This window comes from Cnephaeus nilssonii (genome assembly GCF_951640355.1).
Source record: "Cnephaeus nilssonii genome assembly, chromosome: 14".
NCBI classification, from domain to species: Eukaryota; Metazoa; Chordata; class Mammalia; order Chiroptera; family Vespertilionidae; genus Cnephaeus; species Cnephaeus nilssonii.
In genome coordinates this window covers 42,890,718-42,907,869 of record NC_137085.1, presented here as the reverse complement: position 1 = coordinate 42,907,869, position 17,152 = coordinate 42,890,718, and the positions used below count along the sequence as shown (strand labels likewise).

General features: G+C 44.7%; 1 protein-coding gene across 7 annotated transcripts in view; it reads right to left on the bottom strand.

Moving 5' to 3' along the window:
* Positions 1-17,152, bottom strand: part of TRPM3 (transient receptor potential cation channel subfamily M member 3) — a 444,564-nt gene that overhangs the window by 73,320 nt on the left and 354,092 nt on the right. For 5 of the 7 annotated variants that reach the window (XM_079790372.1, XM_079790376.1, XM_079790373.1 and 2 more), the window contains 4 exons: positions 16,787-17,076; positions 15,026-15,254; positions 11,720-11,887; positions 5,262-5,402 (listed from right to left, as the gene is read on the bottom strand). In XM_079790372.1, the coding sequence (XP_079646498.1) occupies positions 5,262-5,402; positions 11,720-11,887; positions 15,026-15,254; positions 16,787-17,076 (828 nt within the window). Of the gene's footprint in view, positions 1-2,158; positions 2,166-5,261; positions 5,403-11,719; positions 11,888-15,025; positions 15,255-16,786; positions 17,077-17,152 lie in introns of those variants that run through there. The other 2 variants (XM_079790377.1, XM_079790378.1) reach the window with 2 other exon arrangements.

Sequence of the window (17,152 nt, the reverse complement as noted above, 5' to 3'; positions counted from 1 at the left end):
TCTTAATATGAGTCAAAGGTATTTTCGGAGATCCTACTACGTTGACACATTTATAAACACAGCCATGTAATTTCTCATCTCTTGAAGGGTAGGCATTTAGGTTGGGGTTCAGTGAGATCACATGTGGAAGCAGGAGAGCAGTTTTGGAGATGCTGGAGGGTGCACAGGGCTCATTCTCCACCTGGGAGGTTTGTTCCTGTACACCCACCCCCTCAGGGACTGTCATTTTAACCCAAGTCTCAGTCTCTCCCCCACTCCCTCAGGATCATTAGCACATCGTGAACGCCTCACCTGAAAAGAGTCTACTTGACCTGAAATCGTGTGGGATGCTGTTTAAAATGGCATTTGGTTCACCTGGTTGCTGTTACCATTACACACTCTAGTCCCTGTGCATGTGGCATTTTACAAGCGGCAAAAAAAGGACCTCGATGGTTAAACTCTAAAATGTACTCTCAGCCTCCTTCTGACCTGAAATCCTTCTCCCTTTCTGGTTGCTTCCTTCTCTTGTTGGGTCATGTTCTATTACTTCTAGGTGGAATGAATCTTGTTAACTGCCCTGGTTTTTATCATTTTACCCAATTCGTTGCAAAACATTACAAAGCATTATCTTCTCTTGTCACATAGGCCCAGTGACACACAAATTCTTTCAGGACCTCTGCATTTTAGTACTTTAGTACAGGCAAACAACCGGAGATCTTGCAGTTCAGTTCCAGGCCACTGCAATAAAGCGGGGATCACAATAAAGCCAATCATAATCTTTTTGCAGGGGGAGGGTCTTGCCTTCAATTTGTAAGAGACACAGCATCTGTGAAAATCAATAAAGCCAAGCGCAATAAATGAGGTGTGCCTGTAACTCCTCCAACCTGCCTCTGTGCTCGAACATGGGCCTAGCGTATTTGTTTGGTGGAAAGAATAGTGTTTGGGGAAAGGAATGTAGACGCAGAAGTCAGAAAAACTTGGATTTCAATCCTATCTCAGGTGCTTGCTGGCTGCATCATTTTGTGATTTCACTTCACCTGCTTGGACCTCCATTCTGGGAAATGGAGATGGTTGCTCCTGACTTTACAGAGCTTTTGAAAGGTTTGGGGTGTTTGTGAGAGGGGATATGCATTTACCTCCTGACACAGTGAATGGTGGCTAACCTCCACAAGTAGGGCTTTAAACATGTTTAAACAGCACAACAGAGGAGCAGCTGCTGTGCTGGAAACAACCTATCTTAGAACTTGCCGAGATTCATGGAGCCGGCTGCAGACCTCAACATGACATACTTGAATGGTGTGTGTGTGTGTGTGTGTGTGTGTGTGTGTGTATTCACACACATATTCTGTGAGTTTTATCAAGCTCTATGTAGAATGTCAAAGCTTTGAAAAGGAATATAACCTTAACCTTATGATTCTTAGTTAAGCCAGTGGGAATCCTATAAGAATTTGTATGCTTATATAACCTTTTTAGAAATTTTCCATTAACCAAGATGTATGACTCCTAAACCATGAAATGCAAGCGCCAAAGCCTGCTGCAGCTGCCTGTGGATCCCTGGTGGGGCTGTGCCATTCCTTGCCTCCCTTTCCTACTGCCCCTAGAGAGTGGAGGGGTCACATGGCGTGTTTATAGGAAGGAGTCCGTCCCTGCTGACCAGGGCACATGCCCTGCCCTCTGACCTGGGGCCATTGTCACGCCTTGAATTGGTACCCTCTCTAGCTGGGCACCTGAAGCCAGCTCTGGTCACAGACATGGCCTGCGAGCTAGTTGGGTCCCTCCCTCCTTTCCTCTTGGAGCAGAAGGGGCCCCAACCTGCTCCTCCGGAAACTCGCTATGACCTAGAAGTGAGGTTATGTGCAAGTGAGGTGTGTCCCACGTGAGGACCTTGAGTGTGTAGAAGGAGATACTTTTGGAATTAAGACTGGGAAAGACTCTTACAGAAGAGAACACATCAAAAGCACCCGGCACTGTTTGACCTAAAGCTGACTTTTATGGTGAAGCATCCCTGGAGATTTAAAACACCCCCAACTCCATTTACTTCCTCGAGGTTGGGTTTTGTCAATACATAAATATGGATTTCTGAAAATCGTGTAAACACAATCGAACATGACTGGAGCATCAGTCTGATGGGTTTCCTGAGGCTGACCCAGCCAGCCATGCGGAAGGAGCGGATACTCACCCCCACTCCTCAGAGAGGTGGCGTCCCCGCCCGCCGCCTACGAAACAAGGAAAGCAGTGCATCCCGTTTCCCGGACCACCAGACTCACCTGGAAGCTTGTTACCCACACAGCTCCTCAGCTCCTCTCCCTGGACACTTAATTTAGTGGGTCTGTGATGGGGCCCAGGATTTGCACTTCCAACAAATCCCTAATCATTCCGGAAGACTTGGGAACACTGGGCTAAAAACTAGCCCTCCGTCTGGGGTGGTGGTTGCCAGCTCTGGCTGCTCATTGCGACTGCCTTGGAGCTCTGACATATCCTGGCGCACAGGCTGTGCCCCAGACCAGTGCCGTCAGAATTTCATGAATGTGTAGCCAAGGCTGAGGACCACTGGCCGTGGCATTTGTGATTTAAAAACCTTCTTGGCTAACAACTTGCCTCAGATGAAAAAAATGGGGACTGGAGTAATCAAGGAAATAAAATGAAACGGAACACAGGTCAAGAAAAAAAGAAAAATGCCTTGGAAGGACCAGAGAAGTGAGCGCTCTTCATAAAATGATGGATAATTCTCCTACTGGCTTGGTTTCTGCTCTCAGTCAGGGACCTGCAAGTGTTTTGTAAAGGACCAGATAGTTCATTTTTAAGGCTTTGTTGACCTGATGGGCTCTGAAGCAAGTAATCCACTCAATAGCATAAAAGCAGCCGGGGTGTAGGTGAATGAGTGAATTGGCTGTGTTCTAATAAAACTTTATTTATGGACACTGCAATGTAAACTTTATATAATTTTTATGTGTCACAGAGTATTCTTCCTTGGATTTTGTTTCAAGTGTTTACGAATGTAAATCCATTCTTAGCTTGCAGGCCACAATAACAGGCAGCGGCTGGATTGGGCCTGTGGGTTCCAGCTTGCCAAGCCCTATTCTAGGCAAGACACCAGGACAGCCCTACTAGTAGACAAGAGGGGCCAACGTCAATTTCTCACGCACCTGGGTGCAAAATGCAGTGAAAATATTACCTTGATAAAACTATTAGATTCGGGAAAATGTATATGAACACCTAGAATAGTGCCTCATAGTAGGTGTTCAATAAATTATACTTTATTATTGTTGAGTGGATGGAAGAATGAAACACTAACTCTTGCTCCTCAGTGGAACTAGCCTAGGACCGTGGTCGGCAAACTGCGGCTCGCAAGCCACATGCGGCTCTTTGGCCCCTTGAGTGTGGCTCTTCCACAAAATACCACAGCCTGGGCGAGTCTATTTTGAAGAAGTGGCGTTAGAAGAAGTTTAAGTTTAAAAAAAAAAAAAGAAGTTTAAGTTTAAAAAATTTGGCTCTCAAAAGAAATTTCAATCGTTGTACTGTTGATATATGAAACTCTGTTGACTAATGAGTTTGCCAACCACTGATCTAGGAGAACAAGGTGCTCTCAGGCACTGTTCTCAGTGCTTTACACGTTTTAACACATCCAGTCTTTACTCAACCTCCTACAGGAGGCACTGTGGTTACCCCCACCCTTAAGAAAGCTGGGGACAGAGAACTAAAGGAACTGGCTTGAAGCCACAAGTTACTTTACTAAGTCAGGATTTCTACTCAGGCTGTCTGACTCCAAAGTCCATGCTTGTCACTACTGAGTTGTTTTCTGCAAGGTAAAAATAACAAACACCTGTATATACACATGCATAGAAATAAACTTTCCATGCCTTCGTTATTATTTTTTAAGAGAGAATTTTAAAAAAATCAATAAATTTAAATTTTGCTTCACTTAAAAAAGGTCCAATCTTTATATTTTGATAATATCCCATCCTCTCTTAAGACTGTACGTTTAAGCAGGGGTTTCCAACTGGTGGCGATTTTATCCCACAAGGGGACATCTGGCAGTGTGTGGGGACAATGCATAGTTGGGGTGTGAAGAGGTCAATGTGCTGCTACAATGCACAGGACAGGCCTCCTTACCACAGAATTACTCTGCCCCCAATGTCCTCAGTGCTGAGAAAGCCCGTTTAAAGCCAGCATGCAGCGCTAGCATGCAGGACCGCACGGAAAGCACCTCAGCCGGTCATTTGAGTCACTGTGGCCTCAGCCTCGGGTTATCCTGTTGCTGACTCAGGGACTGGTAAGTAGCTGGTTGTGAGAAAGGCCAAAAATACAGACGTACTCTCCTTCACCTGGCACAGCTCCACTGTGGCCGGAGAGAAGCAGACATGACCTGGGCCACAGCTCACCTTAAACTTAAAATATCGTTGAAAAGTAGAAGTAGAAACCCAACAGTCGAGCCATTTCTACCACATCAGGAGGCTATTTCAGGGACAGTCTCTCATCTTATGGGCAGAAAATGTCTGCAGGGTGTGCTCACTGAGCAGTATTTGCCATGATTGCAGTTTGCTTTAGTAGTTTTTGCTGCTTTGTTTGCATGTTAACTGGGTCAGAGCAAGAAAGGTTGTTCGATGACACTGCCAGATGGGGCGTGATGACACACTAACGCTACTCATCTTCAGTGGTGTTACTCCTAACACTCTGCTCAGCCCATACCCACCAACGTCCCCCAAACCCAGCACTGGCATCTAAAACAGGCAACTCTGAAGCCCTGGCTGGGTAACTCAGTTGGTTAGAGAGTTGTCCTGATATGCCAAGGTTGCAGGTTCGATCCCTGGTCAGGGCACAGACAAGAATCAACCACTGAATGTATAAATAAGTGGAACAACAAAAATCAATGCTTCTCTCTCTCTCTCACCAATAAAAAAACAAACAAACAAAAAATATGCAACCAGGAACTCTAATCCAGCGCTCATCCATCTAGAAGAGGGAAGCATTTTATAAAATGACATCTATTTTCCTGCTAGACTAGATTCATACTCATCTCACCTCTATTTCTGTAAGTTCTCGCTTTTACTATTTCCTTTATTTTCTGTGAGGAGCAGAAACGTAGATGCTGTGGAAGCTGGCTCACAGACTTCACAAACCTTTCTAAGCTATTGGAAAAAGCAAGGTCGCCCTAGAGCTTTTGTTTATGCCTGTGTGGTCTTCATATTATGACTCACAGAGGACGCCACCCAGGTGCGTGAGAAATTGACGCTGGCCCCTTGTGGCCATGCATTAGGAAGAAGAAAAGGCAAGATACTTACAGTGTAGAACCAGAACTTCACGATGGGGGCATTGTAGAACTCGTAGATTTTTCTGCCCAAGGGGATTAACCGGTGCCTGCTCTGAACTTCTTCTTCATCCTTCTTCCTGGAAGATTCCCCGTTGCTTCGTCCCAACATTGCCTGCAGTGGAAGAGAATGAATATCATCACAGCAAGGCTCTGGAGGTCATGGAGTTCAATGTGTTTGTTTACAGAGGAGGAAAACATGCTCATAGAAACTAAGACTGTCCAAGGCCCCTAGAGAGTTAGAGACTGTGCCTTTCCCTACATGTGCATTTTTCTCTCTCATTTTTTAAAAAATATGTTTTTGTTGATTTCAAAAAGAGGGAGGGAGAGGGAGAGAGATAGAAACATCGACAGAATCATTGATGGGCTGCCTCCTGCACACCCCCAATGGGGATTGAGCCCATAACTTGGGCATGTGCCCTGACTGAGAATTGAACCGTGACCTGATTCATAGGTCAACACTCAACCACTGAGCAACACTGGCCAGGCACCATATATGTGTGTTTGCATTATACATATAATTTGGCATGGAAGCCCTTAGGGATATTTCTTGACCAGTCTCGTCTCTTCCGCCCTGGGGACCTCTGGAAGATGTGAGTGACGGGAGATACCCAGAATTCTGAGAGGGAGAAAGAGTGTTGCCTGGGAAGGCTATGACTCTGGCTTTTCTCCTAATTCCACTCTCCCCATATATATTGTGAAACAGGCAGGTCTGGGTTCAAACTGTGTCTTCACTCATGCTAATGACTCATAAGTCAAAGGTAAATTGGATCACTAATACCTAACTATTAGAGTGCCTAGAGCTTAGTCAGGTTACAAACATCTCCCCAACCCTTTGGCATATGTCTTGGTTACCTATTTCAAACACCATAGAACCTAAATTACTGCTGATGTTAGTTTCATGGCAACTCCTGGACACACTGCCTTCCTCTGCATGGTAGAGTCAACCAGGCGGGACTAGAAGTCAGGCCTGACCCGGAGAGGCCCTCATCTCAAGCTGGAGGTTTCCTTAAGAATTATTTCCTTCCCATTCATGAAAACAGCAGCAGCAACAACAATAATAATGATAAAACATCACAGAAAAGGCAGAATTTGAGAAAAGACAGACGCATGCCTGTCTGGATGGCAAGTGACCGAATGCCCCAAAGATGGCTAAGATCCTAATGGTGAAGAGTTCCAGGCTTTGGGTCGCTCCGAGGAGGATCTAGTCCAAACTTGGACATTTAGACTCCATGGCACCTTGGACAAGTCTTTTAACCTCACTGAGACTTAGTTTCTTTGAAGAATGAGGGTAATACTAGCACCTACTATAGAGTTGGTCTATAATCAATAAGCATCTGGCACTTAAGTATTAGCTGGTCTTTAAAGTGATCTGAGACTTTCTCAAATACTGTTGACTGAAATGATCTAGTTGATATCTCTCACCAGAAAAGAAAGTATGTTATTAGGAGTCTATTACAGCATAATTTCTTGGCTTTAATTCTTTCAATATCATTCTAAGACAATGTTAGTTCTACAGTGTTTGGGATATTAAAATTTCATTAAATGTGAGAACAAGGTAAAACCTTTTAACTGCTTATAGGCTAATTTGGGATAAGAAAAACCTGGGAATACAGGTTTGTAGTTGAGACATCGAATTATAGAAATAATTTCTGGTTATCTTGAAGTTGAGAAAACAGACAACCCCTAGGTAATCCTGTCTTCAAACCACCTTACATAAAATCCTAATATGCAAATTGTTCGACCGAGAGTTTGACCGCTTGCTATGACGTGCGCTGACCACCAGGGGGCGGCGCTGAACATGGTGGGCATTGGCGATGCGGTGCTGGCAGTGGGCGGCATTGGAGGTGCTGCTGGCCCCGATGAGAGCAGGACCATGGCAGGATGGTGGAGCAGGTGAGTGGGCAGCACCAAGCCAAGGCGGGTGCAGAGCCCGGTAGCCCCGCCAATCGCCCCACAGACGCAGATGCAACCAGCGGTGGTGGCAGGGGCAGGGCCGCCCCCTGGCTCCCAGGCGCTGAGGGGGCCGAGTGGGGGGCCCGGCCCTAATCGATGGCCCTGCAGACAGTGACCAGTGGCCGGCAGGCCCTGATCACCTGATTGGGGCTGGGCCCCAGGCTGGGACGGGGAACTGGGGGTGGGCGGTAGCGACCAACCTCCTGTGGTGCCCAGGTGGGGGGCTGCGACCTCTTGCTGGCTACCTGGGGGCAGGGATGACGGGGGTGACGGGGATGGAGGTGTGGTGAGAATGCAGGGTGTCTGCCAAGCTCGCTCTCACTCCCGCTGCTACCCTCTCCCGGGACGCCAGGACTCACGCACCGAGGAAGCCTCAGGTGCTGGTCACCCACGAGGAGCCCGCCTCACACCCGTGCGGCCTCTTCCGGGTGAGCCGGGCTGCAGCTGCCGGGGCCGCAGGGGCCGGGCGGGTTCCCCGTGGGTTTGTGCAGGAGCTGGTCTGCGAGGCCAGCTGGGAGAGAGTGCGCTGCCCGCCTGGCTTCTATGCAGCACCACTGGGCGACCCAGAGGCCCATGCTGCGCCCTGGCCTGCGGCGTCCTGCGCTCACCATATCTCCGCGTGGGGACTTGGGTGCCATGACTCATGCGGAGAGGGGTGCATAGGGGTCTGGGAGCCCAGGTGCTGCCCAGGGCCCAGAGGTCAGCTGGGACCTGCCCTTCCACGCCAGACGCTCTCGCTTCGATCGCCAATCGCCAGCCAGGCCTAGGGATCGCACCCATGCATGATGAATTTCGTGCACCAGGCCTCTAGTATAAAATATTAGCTTTGACTATTTTTGTCATTGTCTCAAATATCCACGTCACTCACATATCTACCAATCACAAATGATTTGCCTGTAACCAACAGGATTTCTGGAGAAGGTAACTTCCATTCCTTTATGGACCCTTTGGCTAGAAAAGTACCTTGAGTTAATGAATAGGTACCATTCTATTCTCTGGCCTAGTTAGGAGTTGGTTTTGGTCAGTAAGTTGAATCAATCTTCGTGATGGATATAGCAAACTAGAAAGCAATAGTTTCATAAATATTGATCACCAGCTCCAAGAAACTCTGAGGCTACATATTTGTCCCTGTATAACTTATAATTTATGTAACATAAACACAATTTCCCTACTTCTGTTTGCTTATTTATGTGCTCAACAATACAATGCTATTTGGGGACACAGTGAGATGAGCGTAAAGGCAGTTTGGAGGGTTTAGGCATCTTGGAGAGTGGCATCTTCAGGTAACCTCTAGGGACAGCGGCTTTCCCAACAGAGTCAGAACGATGCCCTGGGTCTGTGGACATGTTGAGACTTCATTAGGCAAAATGCAAGACATTTATCTGGCAATGCAGGTTAAACAAAAACAAAAATACAACCTGTTTTGCCTTTATTGTTCAGATATAATCTAAAGTGGATGCATTTTTAAATGGCTTGTCTTTCATGAGTTTAAGTAAAGTATTAAAATGGTTTTTTAATTTATTTATTTTAGCGAGAGAGAGAGAGAGAGAGAGAGAGAGAGAGGGAGAGAGGGAGAAAGAGAGGAGATAGAGATAGAGATAGAGATAGAGAGAGAGAGAGAGAGAGAGAGAGAGAGAGAGAGAGACATCAATTTGTTGTTCTACTTATTTATGTATTCATTGATTGATTCTTGTATGTGCCCTGACAGGGGATCGAACCTGCAACCCTGGCGTATCAGGATGATGTGCTAATCGACCAAGCTACCCACCTGGGGCCAAATAAAGCATTTTTGATATTTTATTAGTTCCAGCCTAAGCAGCTTAATTTGCTGATCTTGTTAATTTCCTTCCCCAGTAGTCAAACATTTCCTTTGCCTACATTCCTTAAAGCAGAACGTAACAGGGCCAAATACAGACAAAACTGCACAATAGAAATTTGAAAAATCTTTGCTACCTGAACACAGATGTCAAGTCTGGGTACGATCCTTTGAGGTGAACTAAGCTATTAAATGCTCCTAAAATTAGCAAAGGAAGGCTGATATTTCATGTACAGCTTTGGAAGGGCCAAGAGAAACTGTCCCATTCTAAGAGAGGAAATACTGGTTTTACACGGAAGCTCAAATATTAATCCTATAAAAAGAGCAGAGGTGTCAACAAGCTGCATTCTCCAATCCTGTCCAGGGTCTGAGCCAATACAGGGTCCGCGCTGTGACAGTATTTATCATTAGGGTCAAAGGAAGTCCTACCTTGAAGACAACTGCCATCCTTCCTTCCCTTCTCCCTGCCCTTCCAGCCCGTGGGGAAGAAGCTCGAGCAGCAATGCCATGTTGGTGTCTTCTACTTCGTTCTCAGTAAATAACCAGGGTCTATTCTCCGAGAAGCAGACTTAGTCTCAGCCCAGAGAAGCATCTTTACTGTGGCTTCTTGAAGGGTCAGGTTCCCAAAGCTCTAGACCAGGGGTGGGGAACCTTTTTTTTCTGCCAAGGGCCATTTGGATATTTATAACATTTGCGGCCATACAGAATTATCAACTTAAAAATGAGCCTGCTATATTTGGCCAAATGTTTAATTAACTCACCTCTAATGCCTTGGCAGGGCCAAACCAAATGATTTCACAGGCCTTTTACGGCCCGAGGGCCGGACATTCCCCACCCTTGCTTGACTGAGCAGGAGAAGGAAGCTGCCTTCTTTGTTTTCTTCTTTGAGGCCCAACAAGAAAAAATACTGCCTTTAGCTTCTGGCTACCTTCCTAAAATCCTCCCCCGAGCCTCCTAGAAAGTATGCCAATGTCAAGGCCATGTCATACTTGACATAGGAGTCCCATGCATCACTTTCAGATCTTCTCTGCTACATGGTAGACCAAACCAGCCGAGTGCCTACATTTGAGACTAAGACAAAAATTTAGCATTCCTTAGCCTATCAGCTAAAAGCAGGGCCAATGAAATCTCTATGCTTGGGTTCTAATGCCAGCTTTACAACTAATTTGCTGAGTACCCTTGGGCAATTTAACCTCTCTGAGTCTCAGCTTCCTCATCTGTAAGATGGGATAAATTATAGTACCTACCGGTGGGATTGTTGTGAGGACTCCACCAGTAAGTGCACGTGAAGCACTTAGCACTGTTTAATCAAGGCTTACCATGCGCTCGACACCAGTGTACATGGTTTACATGCACACTTTTTCTATAGTCTACATGCACCTGTAAGCTATTATTATTCCCATGTTAGAGGTTAAGACACTGTGTCTTTGGTTCCACAGTGAGTAGGTGATGGGGCAGGTTTCTGGATCCAGGGCACACACTCTTTACCCCTCTGCTGAAGCTGTCACTAAAGATCCTGAAGTACTACTACAACGCTTCTGCTCATAATCAAAGTATGTTCTATCCTTGAAGGGGGCAGAGGCCAAAAACATGGTAAGATCCTTAGGGAAGACAGTCACCTCTATCATAGAGGGAAGTAGACCGCCAATTTTTACACATTGAAACTGAAAGCAAACATTGGCTTTAAACTCAATGAGTCAAAAGCTGTGAATGATTTATCAATCAAAAGAGGGTCCCAATGTATATACCCTGTTACACACGAGGCTGAAATTGTGCCTTAAAATAGATCTTTAGAAAGGGCCTAGTGGAAAGAAATAGTGTTTATTTGGAGGAAAAAGCAGTTCACAGAGGTGTCCTACTAGGATAACAATGCAAAGGCCTTTTGTCACCTGAGCAAAACCAATTTTTGTTTTATCCTCTTACAGCTTCTCTGGGTCATCACAGTGACTGGTGAGAGGGCTGGGGAGGGTGGGGCATATCAAGGAGGTCCTGTGGAGTTGGTGCTTGATGTCTCCAAAGCTATGAAGCCTTGTTTGTCCCTTTAACAGCCTGTGATATTTTTAGACCTTGGCTACCATCCAGTGGCAGTCACGCTGCTCCGGCGGGGGTTGCGGGAAGCTGTCCCATGCCCAGCTGCCCCATTCGCCCTGCAGAACAAAGCATCCATGCTCTATAATTACACCAGGAAGAGCTAAGAAAAACCTTCCATACAAACCTCAAAATTCAATTAGTCCTGCATTGTGAGCCTGACCCTGAAGACAGATAAAGGCTCAGCTTCTGATCAGAAGGAGAGTTCCAGCTCAGTGAAGCCGGCTGCTCCCAGATCACCAATCTCCTTTCTTTCCTCAAGTGCTGAGGCCGCCACATCACCTGTTTATACAGCACTGCCTGATGGGAAAATTTAGGGTGCCTTGCTTTTGAATTTCATTGGGTTGTCCTGTACCACTGACCCTGGCTGAAAATTTTCACATACAATTAGTTACTATCGTCATGTTTTTGTGCGTAGAGAGGGCACTTTCATAATACCCTGGTCTCAATACTCAAATGAAAGCAGCTGGTGGGAGGCTGACCTCAAGAGTTACTGCATCTTAAGCCATATCAATGGGACACGTGGATGAGGGATTGTCCCCATGGGCAGTAACTGAGGAGTATTTTCTTACTGTCAGTTCCATATCCTCTTCGTCTTTTTCTTTCGTGGGCTTCTCTGGTTCTTCTGGCTCCTTCTCTTGGAGATGGATTTCCTGGGCCTGAGTCATATAAGGCATGTCGTCTTTGTTCTTGAACTCCAAGCTGAGAATTGAAGGAGGAAGTAGAATTCCCAGAATTACCTAAAGTAATAATAATGATAATAATAATAATCACATTTAAGGGATTAAGATTAGAGTGGTTGCTTAGAATCAGAGGGCCTGGGGGTGGGGTGTGTGTGTGTGTGTGTGTGTGTGTGTAAAATGAGTGTTGTGTGTGCCCCAAGTGAGGACCTGCATATTTGAATAACTATGTATATGAATGCTACAAGAGTCATTTGTGTCAACCTGGGAACTGTTATGCACCATGTAGGGTATTTTTACAATAAGTTTCTTTGCCGTAAACATCTTTTCCGCAAGCATTTTTGCTGTAAAACTAATTGGCCGTAAAGCAATTTTGTCATAAAAGATCAAGTAACTGGTCAACAGTTTGGGTTGACAGTGTACTCCCATTTTTATATCACATAAATCTTAGCCCTCATATTGGTCTATACAGTGACGACTAGACATGGCGGTCTTAAAATAGTGAATGATAACTATGTATATCAACTTGATAGAAAATATGGTGACAAACTTACTGAAAGTGTGAAATAAGAGAGTATAAAGCCAGATTTCATGCTATACTAGAATATGATAACTGATATATTCGAAGGTGGGGAGTTGAACCCACATTTCTCATAGAACTTTGGAATGCCTATCAACAGACATGTGACAATATGCCAAGAATAAAAACAACAGGTAAGCATCTCAGCTCAAAAGAGGAGACAGATCAATATGCAATGAATGTATAAGTGCTTTAAATACAACCCACAAAATAAAACCGGTTATTTGCACAGTATTATCATGAATCTACACATGTTTTAAATGAATTCAGATATTTTGTATTTCATAATAGTCTTCTTAATTTTGTTATGAAAAATGGATTTCATTATGTCCTTTTTAATGTCCCTTTTTATTTTATTTTTCTTTCTTTTATTTTATTTTTCCACCACCATTTATCCCCCCATACGCTCTTTCATCTCCAAATCCCCCTCCCCCTGTCTCCACCCCCTCTTCCCATAATGACCACACTATTGCCTGTGTCCATGAGTTCCTTCCCTTTTTTTCTTTTTTGCTCAATCTCTCCACCTCCCCCAACACCCACCCCCACCAGAGCTGTCTGCCTGCTCTCTATCTATGAGTCTGTTAATTTTTAAAATTTTATCTTGTACAGAAAAATTGCCTTATGGCCAATTAGTTTTGTGGCAAACATGTTTGTGGCAAAGCAGCTCTTTGCAAAAATACCTACAACCATTGTGCACAGTAGCTCAATCTGATTTTGGAGAAACAAAGCATCTTACCAAAATATATATTACCCAATTAAACTCACTTTGCATGGGGGAAACTGAGGAAAAAGAGAGAGCCTACCCAAGGCAAAAGTGGGAAAGAATTGAGTTTCCCATTTAGCCATTAAACAGCACTTGATTGGTGAAATCAATTTATACTTATATCCATTGGCATTTATTTGCTAGTGTGTCAATTGGAGTTGATCGTGTCATCTGATTATCTCTAAAAAATTCTGTCCTAAATTGATCTTGAGAAAGTCCATGTAGGAAAGCATTTTATTCATTTTAGAGCTTCCCCCGTCATCTACTACTGTCCCACACATAGAAACACACACATACACACCCCAGCGGGCTCTGTATTCACCACGAGAAGCCCCTGTTCAAATACAGCATCCCACACTGTATTTCTCTCATGTCTAAACGACATGCTTAAGTCTCTATGTGACAATACTGAATCCCCGGGCCTTTTTCACAAGAAGCAACATCATTCTGGGTTTTCCAGGGCAATGCATTTCTGAGTGACAGTACTGACATCTGACTTGTACTCCCTAAATCTCCCACCTCTTCCCTAATCCTAAAATGGTTCTATTGCACAAGGTTCTAGAATATGAACCGAGGTGAGGGGCAAAGAGGATCCTGGAGGGTAAGTAAAAATAATTCTCAAATAACAAGGACAACCCATGCTCAAATGCCCGCAGGGACTCTGGAGCAGCTAAGGGAAAAGGGAGAGTGATGGCCCTGAACTCAGGGTGCCTGGCAGGCTGGGAAAGCTCAGGTGGCCTGCTGGCAGCCTTCAGGGGACGTGACACCCTGTCCTTGGAGCTGATAGCCAGGCTTGGCGGTCACCAGCAGCACAGCTAGGGAACACCCTTGACCCACTTCATGGCAACCTTCTGTGACTCCTGGCCAAGAGCCCATGGAAGGGTGGAGCAGAGGAGGGGGTGCTGGTTCAGCCAGGTGGCCTCAGTGATCCCTCTGGTCTCGTGGCCCTTCTGCTGTGGGCTGCTCTCAAAGTTACCCAGATCAGGTAGTTCCAGGTAAATACGAGCCTGGTTTCACTTGTAACAGCCACAAACTCTAAACAGATAAACTATTTTAACACGTTCATTTAATCTTCCCCCTCCTATTTTTGCCTTTCTTTTACTTCTTTCAGTTTAATGTTTTCTTTAAAAAACATTAAGAAAACATAAAAAGCAAAGCCACACATTATTCTTATACTTCCACCCTAGAGGTAACACTGTAATTTACTGTGTATTGTTCCTGTTTTTTTTTTTTTTTGTGTTTGTTTGTTTTTTTAAACATCATCTATACAATTGTAACTATACATGTACATGCTTTAAAATAACAAAAATGGTCTCAGGTTACATATATGATGATCTGCAACTTGTTTTTCTTCATTTGAGAATAGATCAAGATTATCCAGCAATGTCTTTACATATAAATATACCTCACTATTATTTCAGTTTAAACAATTTCTCAAGTATAGCTGAATAAGAGCGGATGTCTCTTTTGACTGGTGTAAAGGAGGCCAGGGTATTCCATCTCCCTCGCAGTGAACAGTTGCCCAGGTAAGTGACTCCTTGTACAGCATAGCTTGTGCCAGAGCACATGGTACCCCTACGGAACCTGAGTGAGACGATCACATTTTGGGTCTTCTGAAAAATATTAATGTCTAGGCACCACTTCTATTGATTTAGCAACATTTAGAGGAGGTCTTAGCCTCTACATGAAAACAAAAAAGAAAAAGCACTACTACACAGAAGATCCTGATGCAGTTGGAATGTAGAGTCACCCTCCTGAGATATGAAAATGCCTATTCCCACTGCATATTCAGCTTGGAAAACTCCAACCAACCCTCGGGTGCTCATAGCCAATAGGGCCTTCTGGGTGCACTGACCTTGAGGCCTGAGTTCTTGCGCATCCGGAGCCGGCCCATCCACATGTCTGTGAGCAACATCTGGCTGCACGTGTGTGCGATGAAGTCGCGGTGCTTGGCAGCCACCGCGAGCTGCAGGCATGTGGCGTTGCTCCAGTTCTTTAGCTCATATGTCAGCAGCTTCATGGCCAGTTGCTCATCCTGCTTGTAGGACTGGTCTAGGAGCTCCACGGCCAGCTGGCCAAAGTCCCTGGAAAAGAGAACGTGAAGGGTCATCTTTTAGCCATCCTGGAGACCCACTGGCCAAGCCAAAAAAGGTGGGTTCTGAATGCTCTAGTTGTTTTTTATGGGATCTAGTCTCTTCATTCATTCATCCAGCCAACATCCATTAAACAGCTGTACGTGCCAGACACCGTGTTTAAAACTAAGGACGTAAGTCAAACAAGGCATGACCCCTGCACTCAAGGCCCTCAATTCAAGGTATAAGGATGAGGATGGCAGACCAATAAATCAATGATTAGAGTGCAGTGTGTCTTCTTCAGACCTCAGTTCAAATCTGAGCCTAGCCACAAAGTTGTCATCTTGGACAAGTTACTTAAATTCTACGTCTTATTTCCTTTAGCTGTAAAATATGCATAACAAGAGGATCTGTCTCTTGGGGCAAGGTTCTAGGTGCATTTGCTGTAAGCATTTTTGTTGCACACCTGATTGGCTGTAAGGCAATTTCACCATAAAAGATCAAATAACGGGGGACAGTTTGGTTTATGTTTGATAGAATTTATTTAAGCTAGTTGTCAGTTTTGTTTCATTTCTCCATGGAGGATGTTCTCACAGTTACTTCCATTTTTACAGAATATAAATCTTGGCCCTCATAATGGTCTATACGATGATGAGTAGATGTGGTGGTCTTAAAATAGTGGACATTAAAAACTACGTTTAAAGCCAGATTGCACACTATGCTAGAACATGATAACATATCAGTTTGCATATCATTCAGTGACCACAGTCATCCTCCCACCCAGCAGAACCAAACGTTCACCAAGCTATGGCAAATATAAAAGAAAAGTATATACAATACTATGAACGAAAGACTTCAAAGACAATGTATTTAATTTTTTGCAATACAGTTTTTAAATTTTGTTAATAATTTTTCACATTCCATGATATCATTTTTAATGTCCCTCTTTTGTTTTTCATTATTTTATCTTTTATGGCAAAATTGCTTTACAGCTGATTACCTGTGTGCTAAAAATGCTTGCAGCAAAGATGTTTACGGCAAATATGCCTACAGTGAAAATAACAGACATGTTGGGGAGGTTGAGAGGATGAAATAAAACCTTCTATAATCTGTTTGTATCTCCATAGCTAGAGCTGTACACCATAAACAGTAATTATTTTCTAAATATATATATATATTTTTATTGATTTCAGAGAGGAAGGGAGGGGGAGAGAGAGATAGAAACATCAGTGATGACACCAGTGATGAGAGAGAATCATTGATTGGCTGCCTCCTGCACACCCTACACTGGGGATCAAGCCCATAACTCCGGCATGTGCCCCTACCAGGAATTGAACCTTGACTTCCAGGTTCATAGGTTGATGCTCAACTACTGAGCCACGCCAGCTGGGCAACAGTAATTCTTCATGTCTACCCTCTCTGTGTACCATTGGGGTGCTACTGCTTTGCCTTCAAGTTCTGGGGAGCTCAGACCCTCCATCCAATATTTGGGGCCTACCTTCCCTTTTTGTCCCCTGATCACCCCATTTTCTGGGCTGGCCGACCTGGAGTTGTGGTTCAGCTCCTGGGAGATGTCATCGACCATGTCGTTCTCGGAAGCCTCATGAGCCATGGCTTTGCAGAGCTTGCAGGCCACCAGGGCCTTGGCCATGGCCTCCTCGCCATGCTGCCAGAAGAACAAGGCCATTTTCTGCCGCTTCATCAGGACGGCCCACACCATCAGCTCGTGGAAAGGGAAAGGAAAGTGGTTGATCTCAGGGTCATCCAAGTCAATGTCTACCTCTTCTTCACGTTTCTTGGTTGTCTTTCTTCCTCTCCTCAAGGGAACGTCATCCTGTAATTTCAGGGTGAAAAAAAAAATAGAGGTGGAGTTAGAAATGAATCAATGAAATTCAGTCAACAGTTATTGT